Source organism: Siniperca chuatsi, linkage group LG6, assembly GCF_020085105.1.
Source record: "Siniperca chuatsi isolate FFG_IHB_CAS linkage group LG6, ASM2008510v1, whole genome shotgun sequence".
NCBI classification, from domain to species: domain Eukaryota; kingdom Metazoa; phylum Chordata; class Actinopteri; order Centrarchiformes; family Sinipercidae; genus Siniperca; species Siniperca chuatsi.
The window spans coordinates 3,987,833-4,001,613 of NC_058047.1; the positions used below are offsets into that span (position 1 = coordinate 3,987,833).

The 13,781-nt window shown below is 40.6% G+C and overlaps 1 protein-coding gene across 1 annotated transcript in view; it reads right to left on the reverse strand.

Moving 5' to 3' along the window:
• gmds (GDP-mannose 4,6-dehydratase) overlaps positions 1-13,781 on the reverse strand; it is a 173,713-nt gene that overhangs the window by 112,721 nt on the left and 47,211 nt on the right. Inside the window, exons 5-6 of the mRNA XM_044201037.1 lie at positions 3,605-3,797; positions 2,409-2,513 (exon numbers count right to left, since the gene is read on the reverse strand). Coding sequence (XP_044056972.1) covers positions 2,409-2,513; positions 3,605-3,797 — 298 coding nt within the window. The remainder of the gene's footprint in view (positions 1-2,408; positions 2,514-3,604; positions 3,798-13,781) is intronic.

Consider the following 13,781-nt stretch of genomic DNA (forward strand, 5'->3'; position numbering starts at 1 on the left):
ACAACACCAAAAAAAGCATTTATAAACTCAGCGAATCAGTATTCTCTCTATTCAGTAACGTTTAAGTACAGTAGTTATATATCTCACACTGTGTACAGTACAGCCTTACACTACAACGATGAAAAACTGTGCCATGGGGGTGTTTTGCAGCTCAGAATACCAACTCCTCCCTTCTAAAGCCCTCCTGTGGGTGACGGAGAGCATGGCCAAACACCCCCTCAGTGCAGCAGTGGCAGGGTCACGGCGGGCCCTGGGGGCCTGGGTAAACACTGGCCAATCCAGCCAAGTCAAGCGCCACACTGGGTTGTGCAAGGCAGCCGTGGGACATCTGGCCACATCACAGCACAGCGTTCCTGCTTTATGAGCAACAACAGCCGTAACTCTGAGAATAGAAGTGGAAGGAGTAAACCCAATGGCCTGCTGTAGAAATGCTGACTGTGGAGAAAGGAGCAGTAAGACATGGAATGAAGCAAGAAAGAGGAAAGGAGTGTGTGTGGCAAGAATGGAAAGATGGAGGCAGAATCAGAGAGGGAGATGAGAAAGAGCTGACCAAGGACGAAAAGGCTATGGACGTGTTTTCGAGCAGGCAGCAAGCTTTGTTTGCCCTTACAACGTCATTGTGTGCACTTGTGGCAAAGGACACAAGCATGTCTGATTTCACAGTTTCACAGGGCCACTCAGTCAGCCCCTTTGTTTATCTCTAGGGCTGTAACTAATGATTATTTTCATGATCAATAACTTGAGTATTTTTCGATTAACTGATTAATTGTAATGTCTATACAATGTCAGAAAAAACTGAAACGTTTCCAGAGGTGATATCTTCAAAATGTTTTTTTTTTTTTTTTTTTTTTTTTTTTGTCTGACCAACTGTCCAAAACCCAAAGATATTCAATTAACAAAGGCAGCGAATTTTAAAATTGAAGAGACTAGAACCAGAGAATGTTTGGCATTTTTGCCTGATAAGTGACCCAACCGATTAACCAATTATTAGAATTGTTTCACAGTAATTTTCTGTTGATCGACATATTGCTTTAGCACTACTTATCTCCATCACTCCTCATGTCATCCAACCCGTTCTACTCGCTTGTCTGCATCAAACATCATTCCCAGAGAGACTAATTCTCTATTACAAGACCTCGATGGCGACCACACCGTTTTTGATGAACTGGCTGTAAACTACACCAGTTCCCACATCTATCTATCTGTGGTAACCCATTAGGGTTTACTGGCTGACCCCTGACCTTGGCTGGGGTCGTGGCCAGGGTCTTCATTAGGGGATAAATCATAAACACCTGAGCAGCTGACCTGGGTGCAGCACTGGCGCTGAAGTCATGTGGTATTAATTTTGGGCCGTGGTGGCGTGTAAATCGGGTTAAACCAGCGCCTGCGACCCAAGGGGTTCAGAGCACATATTAAAAATGTGACCACAACCCACTCACTATGTCAGAATGTGTGTGTGTGTGTGTGTGTGTGTGTGTGTCATGTAGTTATGAGAAACCTGGTTCCACCTATGAATGAATATTACTTTATATTGAGCATGTAATTGAAAACTTTTACACAATCCAACAACAGTTTATATTTAGTTTTACTGCTTTATTGTGGGTTGAAGATTCTTTCACAACATAACTTGAACCTCACAAAAAACTGATGTATGATATGATATAATGAAAATGTTAAATTACGCCATTTTTAAACACCTTGTTTTGGTTATATACCTACAATTGAACTTTGTTCCACCATGACATGTTGTGTTGTGGCCTCAGAGTAGGATTTCATTTCCCGATGTTGTGTGCTTTTGTATTTCTTTAACAAAAGGTGTTCTGTTGTAAAAAAAGCAGTCATTGTAAGCCTTTACCCCACACCTGATGGTAATTGCTGACTTACTGTAAAAATGACACCACTCTTGTGGTGCTGTGATGAAGGTATCTTTACAGAAATGTGTAGCCTCAGGAATAAAATGGTAAACTGAGGACAGAGTACCTCTAACTGCCTGCATTTGTAACATTTGCAGATTAATATAATTACTCTGCAGTCAGTGTTAACATACTGTGTTTATAAAGAAAATCCAAACTATTGGCAGATTTTTGACTGCAATAAATAAGCTTTTTTATTGAGCTTTAATTGTTATACATATTTGTAAATGGAATTATAAAGTTCAAGTTATATTAAATAAAGTAATGTCTCTCTTCCAACTCCTGCCTGATCATGATAAACAACAGACAGCAAAGAGGAATGATTTAATTAAAAAACCTTTGTTATCAGTAATATAATCAAAACATTGCTCAGCCCTAATGCCATCTTTTCTTCTCCTCCATTACTATCAGATGCTGCAACGACCCAATTTCCACAACCAAAACAACCACGACATGACATGGAACAGCAGAATGCGTATCATACTGTGAGCTCACCTCTCCTCGGGCTCTCGTGGTTAAAGAGGATCCCGTTGACAGCGAACATGTTGTAGGCCTCTCGAAAGTTCACCACGATCCAGTAGGCATAGAGCTTTGCAGCACCTGATAGGAGAGTTGGAGAAAGACCGGGACAGAGGAAACAGAAGCATATTAGTACCAATTTTACGTATATTCACGCAGAAAAGTTAAGAGATATCACTTCACACAAAACCCAATAGTCTCTTCAGAGCCACAATCATTCCTCTGTGGACTATAACAGTGTCAGTTTAAGCAGAGAAACACTGATCCTCTCTTCTCAAATCTGCGGAAAGACCACAAAAGAGAGAAAGATTCGGTGTTGTAACTACGCTACATGTCATGGTTGAACACAGCGGTACTGCAGATCATATTTCACCGTCAGGAACATAAACGGCAGACTCCTGCTGATTGACCGAAAGCAGCCTTGTACAAAAGTTATCCTTTCTTTTCCTCTCACCATCTTCCTCCTCCTCCCTTCTCCAGTGATGAGGGGAATACCAGAGAAAGCAAAGGGAGGCGCCCGTTGATGACAGTAGGTCAGGATGCACACTCGAGGTGTAGGGAGGTCACCATGGCAACCTATGCCTCCCCCTTCCCACGTCTAATTAATAAAGGATCAGCCCTCCTCATGATGGTATGTGCCTCCCATGCAGCCTCAGATTGAGCGCTGACAGACGGGGAAAGTGTCAGTGAGGAGAGCATTTAGACAACAGAGAACATGAAACCTGATCGCTCACACACGTGTACAGCCTGCATGTGTGTGTAAGTGTGTATGTGAGTGTGCGCTGAGTGCTGTGGATATAAAGGTGTCTTTGTTAAAGTGAGAGCCACTCCAGTCTTCAGTCAGACGTTTGGCCTCGGGGTGTGTGGAGAGCTCAAACGCTGCCTGAGCACTGAAGCCCCCCTCTATTCACTTACTCATACACACACGCTCACACACACACACACACACACACACACACACACTCACACTCACACTCACACTCACACTCACACTCACACTCACTCACACTCACAAGGAAAAAGTGCTGCAGAGGTATCAAGCAATCTGTGTTTGTATTCCCTTACATGGCCATACACAATCTTTTGACGAATGGTGCAAGGTAGAAAATGTTAGGTAATCCATGTGTGTGTTTCCACATGGATCTACAGTACATTACGTATGTGTGTATTACCGTAAGGTGAGCGAGGGTAAAAGGGCGTGGTTTCCTTCTGAGGAATCTCCTGGACTTTGCCGTATAGCTCGCTGGTGGAGGCCTGGTAGAATTTTACGCTGTTGGTCAGACCACATGTCTTTATAGCGTCCAAGAGACGAAGGGTACCTACACCATCCACATTAGCGGTGTACTCGGCCAACTCAAAGGAGATCTAAGAAAGAGGGAGAGAGAAAAAGAGAAGGAGAAATTATTAAGGACCTTGATAGGAAATGTCCTCTATTCATTAAAACACATTACGTAAAGGATTCAAGCTATTCAATTTAGACTATAGTATAGACCTGTAAACTTGAGACATATGATTTGGACCTGTGTCTGTGTCTTGAAATCCAAGATTCAGTGGTCAGAATCAATAAAGTATTTCTGATTCTGACTTTGACTTGAGTTAAGACTGCTCAAAACCTGAAAGCAAAAACATTCAAGTCTCAAGTTTTGACCTGGTGAAATCCCGGAACAAGAAAAAAAATTAAAAATACCGTGACAGGCGTGTCACTCGTCACGCCTTGAAGATGTGATTTCACTTGACTGACTTCAGACTTGAAGTGAACTTGCCCCAAAAGATTTAAAAATAGCTCTGCTAGTGCTATGGACAATGTTACAATTTGATTTTACATGCATTTTAATGGCTAACTTCTAATGAATTTTTAAAACCACTAACCCTAGTTTCACACCAATATTTTAGTAGTTCAGTTATATTCAACACACCAAAAATGCACTTTGTCTTTAGTGGTTCAATTCATTAAAAGTTTACTAAAATCCTTTAAGTCAGGCTTGCTGCATTTGCACTGGAAAGCTGCCACTTATCAGGTCAGCCATATTTAAATTTCAAGGCACTGGAATTGTCATGTCAGCCAATCAAGGTCCAGTGTTGCAACTGTGAGGTCTCAAGTTTTGAAATTCAACAATAGATACCTTTTAAATCATCCACACGTAAATAATGAAGGGTATTGCCAAAGTATAACTGAAAACAAAATGAATCAAAGTCAGTGACTCGACAAAGTTCACAAGGTCTGAGTTACATGACATAAAAACTGTCAAACTGACAGATCACATTTCACACAAATTCACCAAAATCTTCCTTTAAAAAAGGTGGGGGGCGACAATGATGGAGAACGTAATTGGGGAATGGGTTGTTTCTGGAGCCATCAGAGCTGATCAGAAAGCTCATACCTCAAACTAAATACTCTCAGAAACAACAACTCCCAGAATGCCTGTTTCCACTGCTGAAGGCCAAGAGGGGAGAGAACGTAATGAACACTTGGGGGGAAATTGAGTTTAAATTAGAAATGGATGTGTGCATGCATGACTGTGTGAGCGCGTGACACTGTGTACCTGGTCTGTGTGTGCTTGTGTGAGTGCCAGGTTGGCCTCAGGCTCCAAATCAGGCGTGACGGTTAAAAGCCATGCTGGTTAGTGGTCACCACACCTGGAGCAAGCGGCATGAGCCATGTCTGTACAGAGGAAACGCTTTGGCCCTTTAGTGCTTCCACAGCAGCGCTGCGCACACGGTCAGATAAAGACCCCTTATTTAAAGCTGGGACCAAAGAACACTGGGCCTCTATTCCACTCAAAGTCCATCCACATGCACTAACACACATACACATAGTGAGCAGGTTTGATCAGGTTCAATTACACTCCACAGCTCAGTGTAATTACCTGTGACGCTCCACTCACGCTTTTACTTTGCATTCTGGCATTTTCAAAAGAAAGTGAGGGGACATTTGCACCAGCATATACTGTATGTTACATTATGATGTTTTCTACAGCATTCATACAGCAAACACAAGAGTTGGACACAGTAATGGTAATACCTGTGCAATAGAATCCAATCCAAAATCTCAAACAGACGTCTCAAAATTAACCAGTTGAAAAAAATGCGTCTCTGACACAACTGATTATCTGAGTCTCACCAAGATACACCATTTTTACTGAAGAGCCGTTGTATGTGTTTGTGACCTTGTTTATTTATTCTTTGATCTTTGATAGTTTCTGATGGAAATTTTGATTAAAATGTAAGTGGACAACAAATGTAAATGTGTGTCACGTTGTGCAGGTCAGTTCTGGTGCAGCCAGCGTTGGAGTGTACTGGCTCCTGATGAAGCCTAAACCTGAAACAGACAATACCTGCCTTCATGTTCAGTGAAGGGGAGGGGACAGTCACACACTCGCACACAAGACCGATTTCCTCTCCAACATACGTAATGTAATCCCAGCTCTCTCAGGTCCACCTTTAGCTCTTTCTCCGTCACTGTGGAGCTCCTCCCCTCCTCCACCTCTTCCTTCCTCACGTTTCTCCTCCTGCTTTGTCTCTGCTCACTCTCCCTGGACTTCATAAACCTTATTTTATGCTACTACAGTACCTCCCTCATCGAGACCCCTCTCTGTCCTGCTGTCTGTGTGGACATTCCTCATGTTTTTCCAACACAGAAGAGGTATGCGACACACACACACACACACACACACACACACACACAGACTCCGGGTATCAAAACCAGCTGAGAGGGGCAGGGTCCAGGACACCTTGACAACTTAAATCAAACAAATTGCCTTAATGCCTCCATTCTCTGTCATTATGTAAGGCAAGGCCTGAGCGCTGACGGTTTAAAGGCCAGATGTTTGTGTACACCACTGTGTGTATACGTGTGTGTGTGTGTGTGTGTGTTTGGGGGGGTGGCTGCTGGGCCCCTCAGTCGACCTGGCAGATATTGTTCTGTTCTGGGAAGTCAGCCAGGCTCTGTCAGCATTGGGGGTCCGCCGCCGACCCGAAAAAAAAAAAAAGCGAACCGTTTAAAAGGTTCTAAATGTACAGGATATATGTGCCACATTTAGTGGTTTCATTTCTTTCCTGCTCACACAAGGCCTGTTGAAATGCATGCTTGAAACTGGGGAATGTGACTCTGTACATGTATGTGAGTGTGTGGGTGTGCGCGCGCTCACATATACCAGACTGTTAGTGTGTGTCTTGACAGATGTATAAATATGAGCTACATTTATTCAGCCGTGGCCTCCCTCTGCATACCTGCATGGCCTTCCATACAGGATAATATGAAGGCATTAAGTTGTATATACACAGTGATAGAAGAATGTAGAGTTCTATTATGCGTTCAGAAAAAAAAAAGAACAAGTCAATCACTCAAGAGCATAGAAACGAAGGTTGCTAAAGTGATATGAATTGAGGACACATAAGAACACATAAGAGTAAAGTTACTCCATAAAATGAAAAAATGACAAAGGAACAATGAGTCATTTTTTGGTTTTCTGGTCAGAGCTTCACAGTATTATCATTATTTTTATATTATTACAGCATTAGCTTGTTTTTCTCTGTTTACTACCATTATACCAATACTGTTAAGGTTGTTTGGCAATAGATGATGGAAATTTGACATATTTTCAGTAAAAGACCATTTTCTGGTTTGACAATTACCTGTAAAAATATCTATTTGCCAAATAGACACCCATTAATGAATCCTATTGCTGATTGATCTGCTGATAACACTCAATATGTAAGCAGTTGATGTGGGACACATGGGCAGGTGTATATAATGTAATGTTTTAGAGTTGTTGTCATTTGGGTTACAGAAATGACAACATCAATGCATAGCATAATGTCAATACATATTTGTGTGTAAAAGTTTAAGGTAAAAAATGGTGTTATGAAAACTTTACAAGAAAACAAATTCTTTGAATTTTCTATTGTTATTGTGAGTTTTGTTTATTATCTTTTTTTAGAATGTACAAAACTTTACAATATTCTAAATGAAAAATGTTTTATATCAACTGTATTCATAGTTTGAAAAATATTTCATTCTGAATAATCTCTATCCATAATGGAAATTACATATTGTCCTTATCCTGTGTTATTTTTGAGACTTAAATAATTAATAATTACCTGAAAACTGTACAATCACATAAAAAATTGAGACTTTTGATCTGTCTTCTCCACAAGAGGACCCTATCTATTACTATAAATTGCAGTGGATTTTATGATTGCACATGCAATCATAAAATCTAGGTAAAAATATGTAATGTGTAAACTGATTTCCCCTCCTGTAAATTATGCATCTATTTTTCATTTCACTGCTGGGATGACTGGAGGTAATGAGCACATTCTTTGATGTCCTGTAAGGTGCCATGTTTTCATCTTCATGATCTTCATTGTTATTTCACCCAGATTCTTGTCGTAGATAGTTTGAGATCTGAAATATTAGTTTTCTAATGTTTAAAGTAAACAAAAGAAAACTTTTTGTTTTATTATAACCCAAAACAATAAGCAACCTGCTCCCTTGTCAACTGCTGTTCGTTCAGAAGCATCACTACAGTAAAACACTGATGCAGCAGATTAATGACCTCTGTGATAAACTGTCATCATACCTGAGATTCCAGTGAAATTACTGAAGAAACTAGTGAAAGCAGCAGGACTGCCCCTCTATGAGCATCACTTTCTCGTTGTTGTGGACTACGTTGTCAAACACTGAAACTCCAGCACATTCCTGCCAACCGCAAACACTCAAATAAAGAAATCACTAAGACGCCCTGGAGGTGGAGACGACTGAGAGGGGAAAAAAGAAAGGCAGGTATGGAAGAAACAAAAATAGAGACAGACAGAGGAGGGAGAGAAAGTGTGTGTGTATGTGTGTGTGTGCGAGTGTGTGTGCGAGTGTGTGTGCGTGTGTGTACATGAGCATGGGTGGGGGTTTGTGGAGAAAAACCACAGTCAATTACACCTTTACGCATCACATTACAGGCCAACTGAAATTAGGAGCAGTCGTGTGTTAACAGGGCAAAGACAAACAGACTGAATTCCCTCCAGGAGAGAAAGGTTTAGACCCAGCCTGGTAACCCACACACCACCAGACAGACCAATTACTCCGCTTTCAGCAACTCAACTGCAGTGTCACTCATCTCTATTATGAAGCCAAGATATAGACCCCACTTATGCCTTAGTGCAGCGCTGCTCCTTTCAGTGGTTTTTATTTGCATCAGTAAGCGGAAGGTGGGAACAGTGGTTAATAAACCTTTTACTTCTAATTAACAGCAATGGGAAAGGATAGTCTACAACAGCCTGGAGAATGAATTATTTGATAGCACGTTAAAGGAGTAGTCTGTAAGATTATTTTTTAATCATTCACTCATATTTGCTGGGAAGTTCAGTGTTTATGGATGGTAGCTGTTGCCTCAGTCTGGCTGCTACAGTACAAAACCCCAGTTTACATGGATATTGGTAATCAGATTCCTCTCCTACCAATACATTTGGTTGTTTAGTATAGGCAACTACTTAGTTAAGGTTCAGGAAAGATCATCTTCATGGTTGAAAGAAACCAACATTGACTGTTGGTAGGAGATAGAATGCGAACCATAGACACCCAACCACCTATCTAACACATTTTGTAGCAAAGAAACGTCAGAAAATAGTATTAAAAAAAAATGTATATCACAATTTCCCAGAGCCCAAGTTGAGGTTTTCAAATGTCTTGTTTTGTCTGACCAAAACCCATTGATATTCAGTTGAGAATGATATAAAACAGAGAAAGGCAGTGAATCCTCACACTGGAGAAGCTGGAGAGGCACAGAATTTTGGGCATTTTTGGTAAAAAATATTTGACTTAAACAATTAATCGATTATTTAAATAGTCGCCAATTCTTTTTCTGTTGATGAACTAATTGATTAATCAACTAATTGTTGCAGCTCTAAGAAGTAGCTGAAAACAAAAGATGTAAACTCAGAGAGGCTAACATGAAAGATTTAAACTACCTAAAAATCTGGGCACAATTGAAATTATTACTACTGTATGTTACAGAAATAGACTGAAGCAAAAATATAAATTAAAACGTCAACCAGATGATGGTTAAAAGTGAACACTAATCATTAAGTTACTCTGTGATTTATAGAGGTCAGTAAAGACTATGGTTGTAGTGCAACATGATTCTGAATTACTCCACAATTTTCTCGTGTTTTCACAAGCTACCTGCTGTAGCCTAAGCTACTGTTGCTGTATGCAGGCCCACGCTAACACCCCACTCTCCAAACAGAGCTGTATCTCCATCATCATGTGTTGCTGTCATGTGATGAAACTTGAGGGGGAATCTCGCCACCTCCAGTTCTGTCTTGTTGGAATTGTGTCACTCGAGCTCGTCTGTGCATAAACACAGACACACACACACACACACCTGTTAGAAAAACAAAGTGCTATTTTTTCCTTGAAGTGTGCCAATTTGCCTTTGCCTGAGAGGCAGACACAATACAATTTATAGGAGAGTAAGAGGTGTACTCAGTGAAAAGTGAGTGACAGGGAGAGCAAGACAGAGGCGTGGATGTATGACATTGCATCATCCAGCTGGAACGTGTTTTGGCTCTTTGATCGAGTGTTTTCTTGCTGGGAACCAAGTGTTCTTAAAATGGATCTCAATAACAACATCGCTCCCCGGCATGAGACTTCATCAGTAAAAACACTGCAGCCACTGACTCCACACATTTTAAGCATGTCAGAAATTCTCAAATAATGCAATACATGCAATACATACAATACAAACACACACACATAGACACTCACGTCTTGCCAAGAGTTCCCTTGCAACCAAAGTGCTTTGTGTTTAACAGGTGACATTTGAAGGCTGAAGACTAAATATAGATACAGTGACAAGCGGAAACAATACAAGCCTCTGAAGAGCTTTAATTACAGAGTGCACCTGAAGGAGTTTATTAATAGCGCATCTGTTTAACATGGTAACAGGTTTACATGGTTCTCATGAGTTGTTTTATAGTTGGGTTAATGAAGGATATACGGTTTATATAACAGGAAACTGGTATAACAAAAGATGCAGGTCTTGGAATACAAAGGCCTGAAAGACTCATCTTGACTTGCAATTTCCCTTTAAAGACATATGACTTGACCTGGACTTTTTAACTAAATATTTCTCAATACAAAAGCTCAAATTATTCTTTCTGAGCCTGCATAGCCATACAAAGGCCTGAAAGACTCATCTTGACTTGCAATTTCCCTTTGAAGACATATGACTTGACCTGGACTTTTTAACTAAATATTTCTCAATACAAAAGCTCAAATTATTCTTTCTGAGCCTGCATAGCCATGAGGGTCTCCTTGACATAAATGCCATCGTCATCTGCCAATGTCTGCAAGCGTCTGCGAAGCCCAAAATGAATGACTGAGTGGACTGTATGTACAGACCAGTCGCGCCAAATGCACATGTGAACACATCCGCCTTTGCAGGCACCCGTTGTGATAAAAAAATAGAACTGTGTACTGCTGTCCACAACAGTGTCCATTTTGGACTATATCAAACCCCCTCACCAGATAAGAACATCGCTTACGAAAGTTCATGGAAAATAGACCATGGTTAAGGCAGGGTTAAGGTTATGAAACTAAAACACTTGGTTAGTTTGGGAAAGATCGTGGTTATGACTAATAAAAAGATAAATGTTAATTGCAGGTCTGTGACGGGACATGTGCACAGTCCTGTATAAAGGTTCCACCACCTCGACTTCCACACCTTTACTTTCTGTGTCACTAAATAAAGGGCACACTACTTCTAGCACTGCACATTGGCATTGGATGGCTATCGTGAGGTGCGATATCATCCAACATGAATGGACCTTGGGAGCCACAGAAACTAAATCAGGAACTAAAAGTCACTTTTGTGCATCATTGTTTGCATTCCCACTGCATCTGAAGGACTATGAAGATTAGACAAATTAGACCAATAATGAATTAACAAAGGACTTTACTGTTTGAATGGATGCAAAGGAGAAGTGGAAAAGGAGACTGGCTGTCGCCAAAGTAGTGTAGAGGGTTTTATGGTTGTTCATTTCTGCTTTAGCACATAATCGTGATGAATCAAATAGTAAATTAGGTTTTGTTAATCTCATTACTCTTCAGAATCCCTGAGAGGTCAAATTTCATATAACTTTGTAATATAAACATTAATGTCCACACTCGTCTTATAGTGGATTCATATTCATTAGTGGCACCCGGCATTTGTTTAGCTATTTCACACATCGTAGCGGCCACAAGCTTTGTGTTTGACCAGTGAATGACATTCAGCACTGCAAACTCCGCCTTGATCGTTCCTGGACCACCACAGAGTTGCAGGGACTTGTTTGGGGCCAGGAACAGGCTACATTTAGTCCCTGGTTCTGCCACTCAAAAGCAGAGCTAAAGTTCCTGAATTCCTAAAATGGTTCCCAAGCCGCTGGAAAAGTTGCTGTAGTGGAAACAGGCTGGAGGACTTGCCCCAAAAGACTTGAAAATGAGAACTTGTTTCATTCAGTGTTTTACTGTTTATGATAAAGAATCTTTGATGTGCTCATCTTCATCCTGTGAGATTTAGTCTCACGTCTCTCCATTAAAGTCCCATTAAAACGTAGCTTCAGTATGGGATGAAGATTATCACTGAAATGCCTTTGTGTTTTTGGCAAACACCTTTCATACAGAGAATGAAATGTACCAGCATGCTTTCAAGACAGATTTTCTCCCTCATTTATTCAGGTGTTTCTTTTATTATGGCTATTCACTGTATACACAGTTAAAGCGCAGAGACAGTTACAGAATGTGAGGCAGAACACTGAAATGTTGATCAACTTAAAGATAGCTTAAAAGACAGAATTAAAAAAAATGTACATACGTACCTTAAACATAAAAGGCAAATTCAAGGTCAACAACATATTTTTTTTCAAATCAGGGATCTTTACATGGCATGACATGCATTAAACCAATAACCCCACCCCCCCCACCCCACTGATGTTCACTTATCATTATGATCATATCTCGATCTCTGCGTTTTTCTGTCTAATTACAGGCGTGTTCTGCTCGGTCAGAGTGGAGGCTGCTGCAGCTATGGCAATGAACAAATACAAGTCAAACAGATCAGGTGGATCTGAGGGAGACAGATGGAGACGTGGGAGGGTGGGTAGCGCACATGGAGAAATACGTGCTACGAGAGCGTATGTCAGGGCAGGTAGACTGAGGGTTGGAGATTAGCTGTCAAACTCTGGATTTATGCAGTCGAGTCTGGAAAGTCCCTGTCTGCCTCCCGGCACTCCACTCTACCTCTTTCACTCCTTCTCTCTTTTTCTCTGCATCGTTTTGTCTTGATGACACTGATGCGAACCGGTGGTGGCCAATCTCTCCACCGTTTCTGCCCTGCTCCATGTCTCAGGGCACCTAAATGAAAGAAATCTGAAGGGTGCCTGAGCCAATGCAATCAGTTTGGGGTCCAATACGCCTTCATTTTTTGATAGTCTGATAGTTTTCCCAGTACCACTGCCAGACACACATCCTTACAAATGAATCATGTTACAATGAGCTTTAATGTAAGTAACGTTATTAAAGCAATACTCAAACATTTTTCTGCCTTGAAAACCAAATCAAAAGGTCCACAGAAACCTCTCAAACCATTGCAAACAGTTTGAACATGTGGTAAAATACATTTTGTGTAGTAATATCGCCCTCGGTGATGACCCAAATCTCTGCAAAAGCTGCAACTCTGACAGTATTTTGGCAAAAGGATATAGTTTGGGACATACTGATTATACGGTTTGAGATTGAAGAAGATGATTATGCTGCTGAGATGTTTCTGGGGATGTTTCCTTACTTTTTGAAAATCTCTCACCATTGCAGCCATCACAATTCAAAATGGCCACAGCCACTGTTCTCTATGAATGAAAAAACTACGACTGCAATTAATGATTATTTTTTCTCTTGATTAATCTATCTGTTGATTACTTGAATGAAGTTAGTGCTACATATAAAACAATAGTAAGTCCCACCAGCACAAGTTGACATCTTCAAATTTCTTGTTTTGTCCAACCACCAGTCCAAAACCCAAAGACAATTCATACTGATATAAAACAGAGAAAAACAGCAAATCCTCACATTTGTGGAGCTGGAACTAGAGAACGTTTGGCATTTTTTCCTATTAAATGACTTAAAGCGGCTATATCTATCGTTTTTTTTTTTTTTTTTTTTGATTTTTGTAAAATACAACTCAACAATCACAAAAGATGATGCTGCAAAAAGGACATTTGCAGAGCAGATAAAAAATGGCTGTCAATATTTGCTTGGTCACAGATCTGACAAAAGGGTGGTGGTAACATTGTCAATTAAACTGCAACTGCCATATA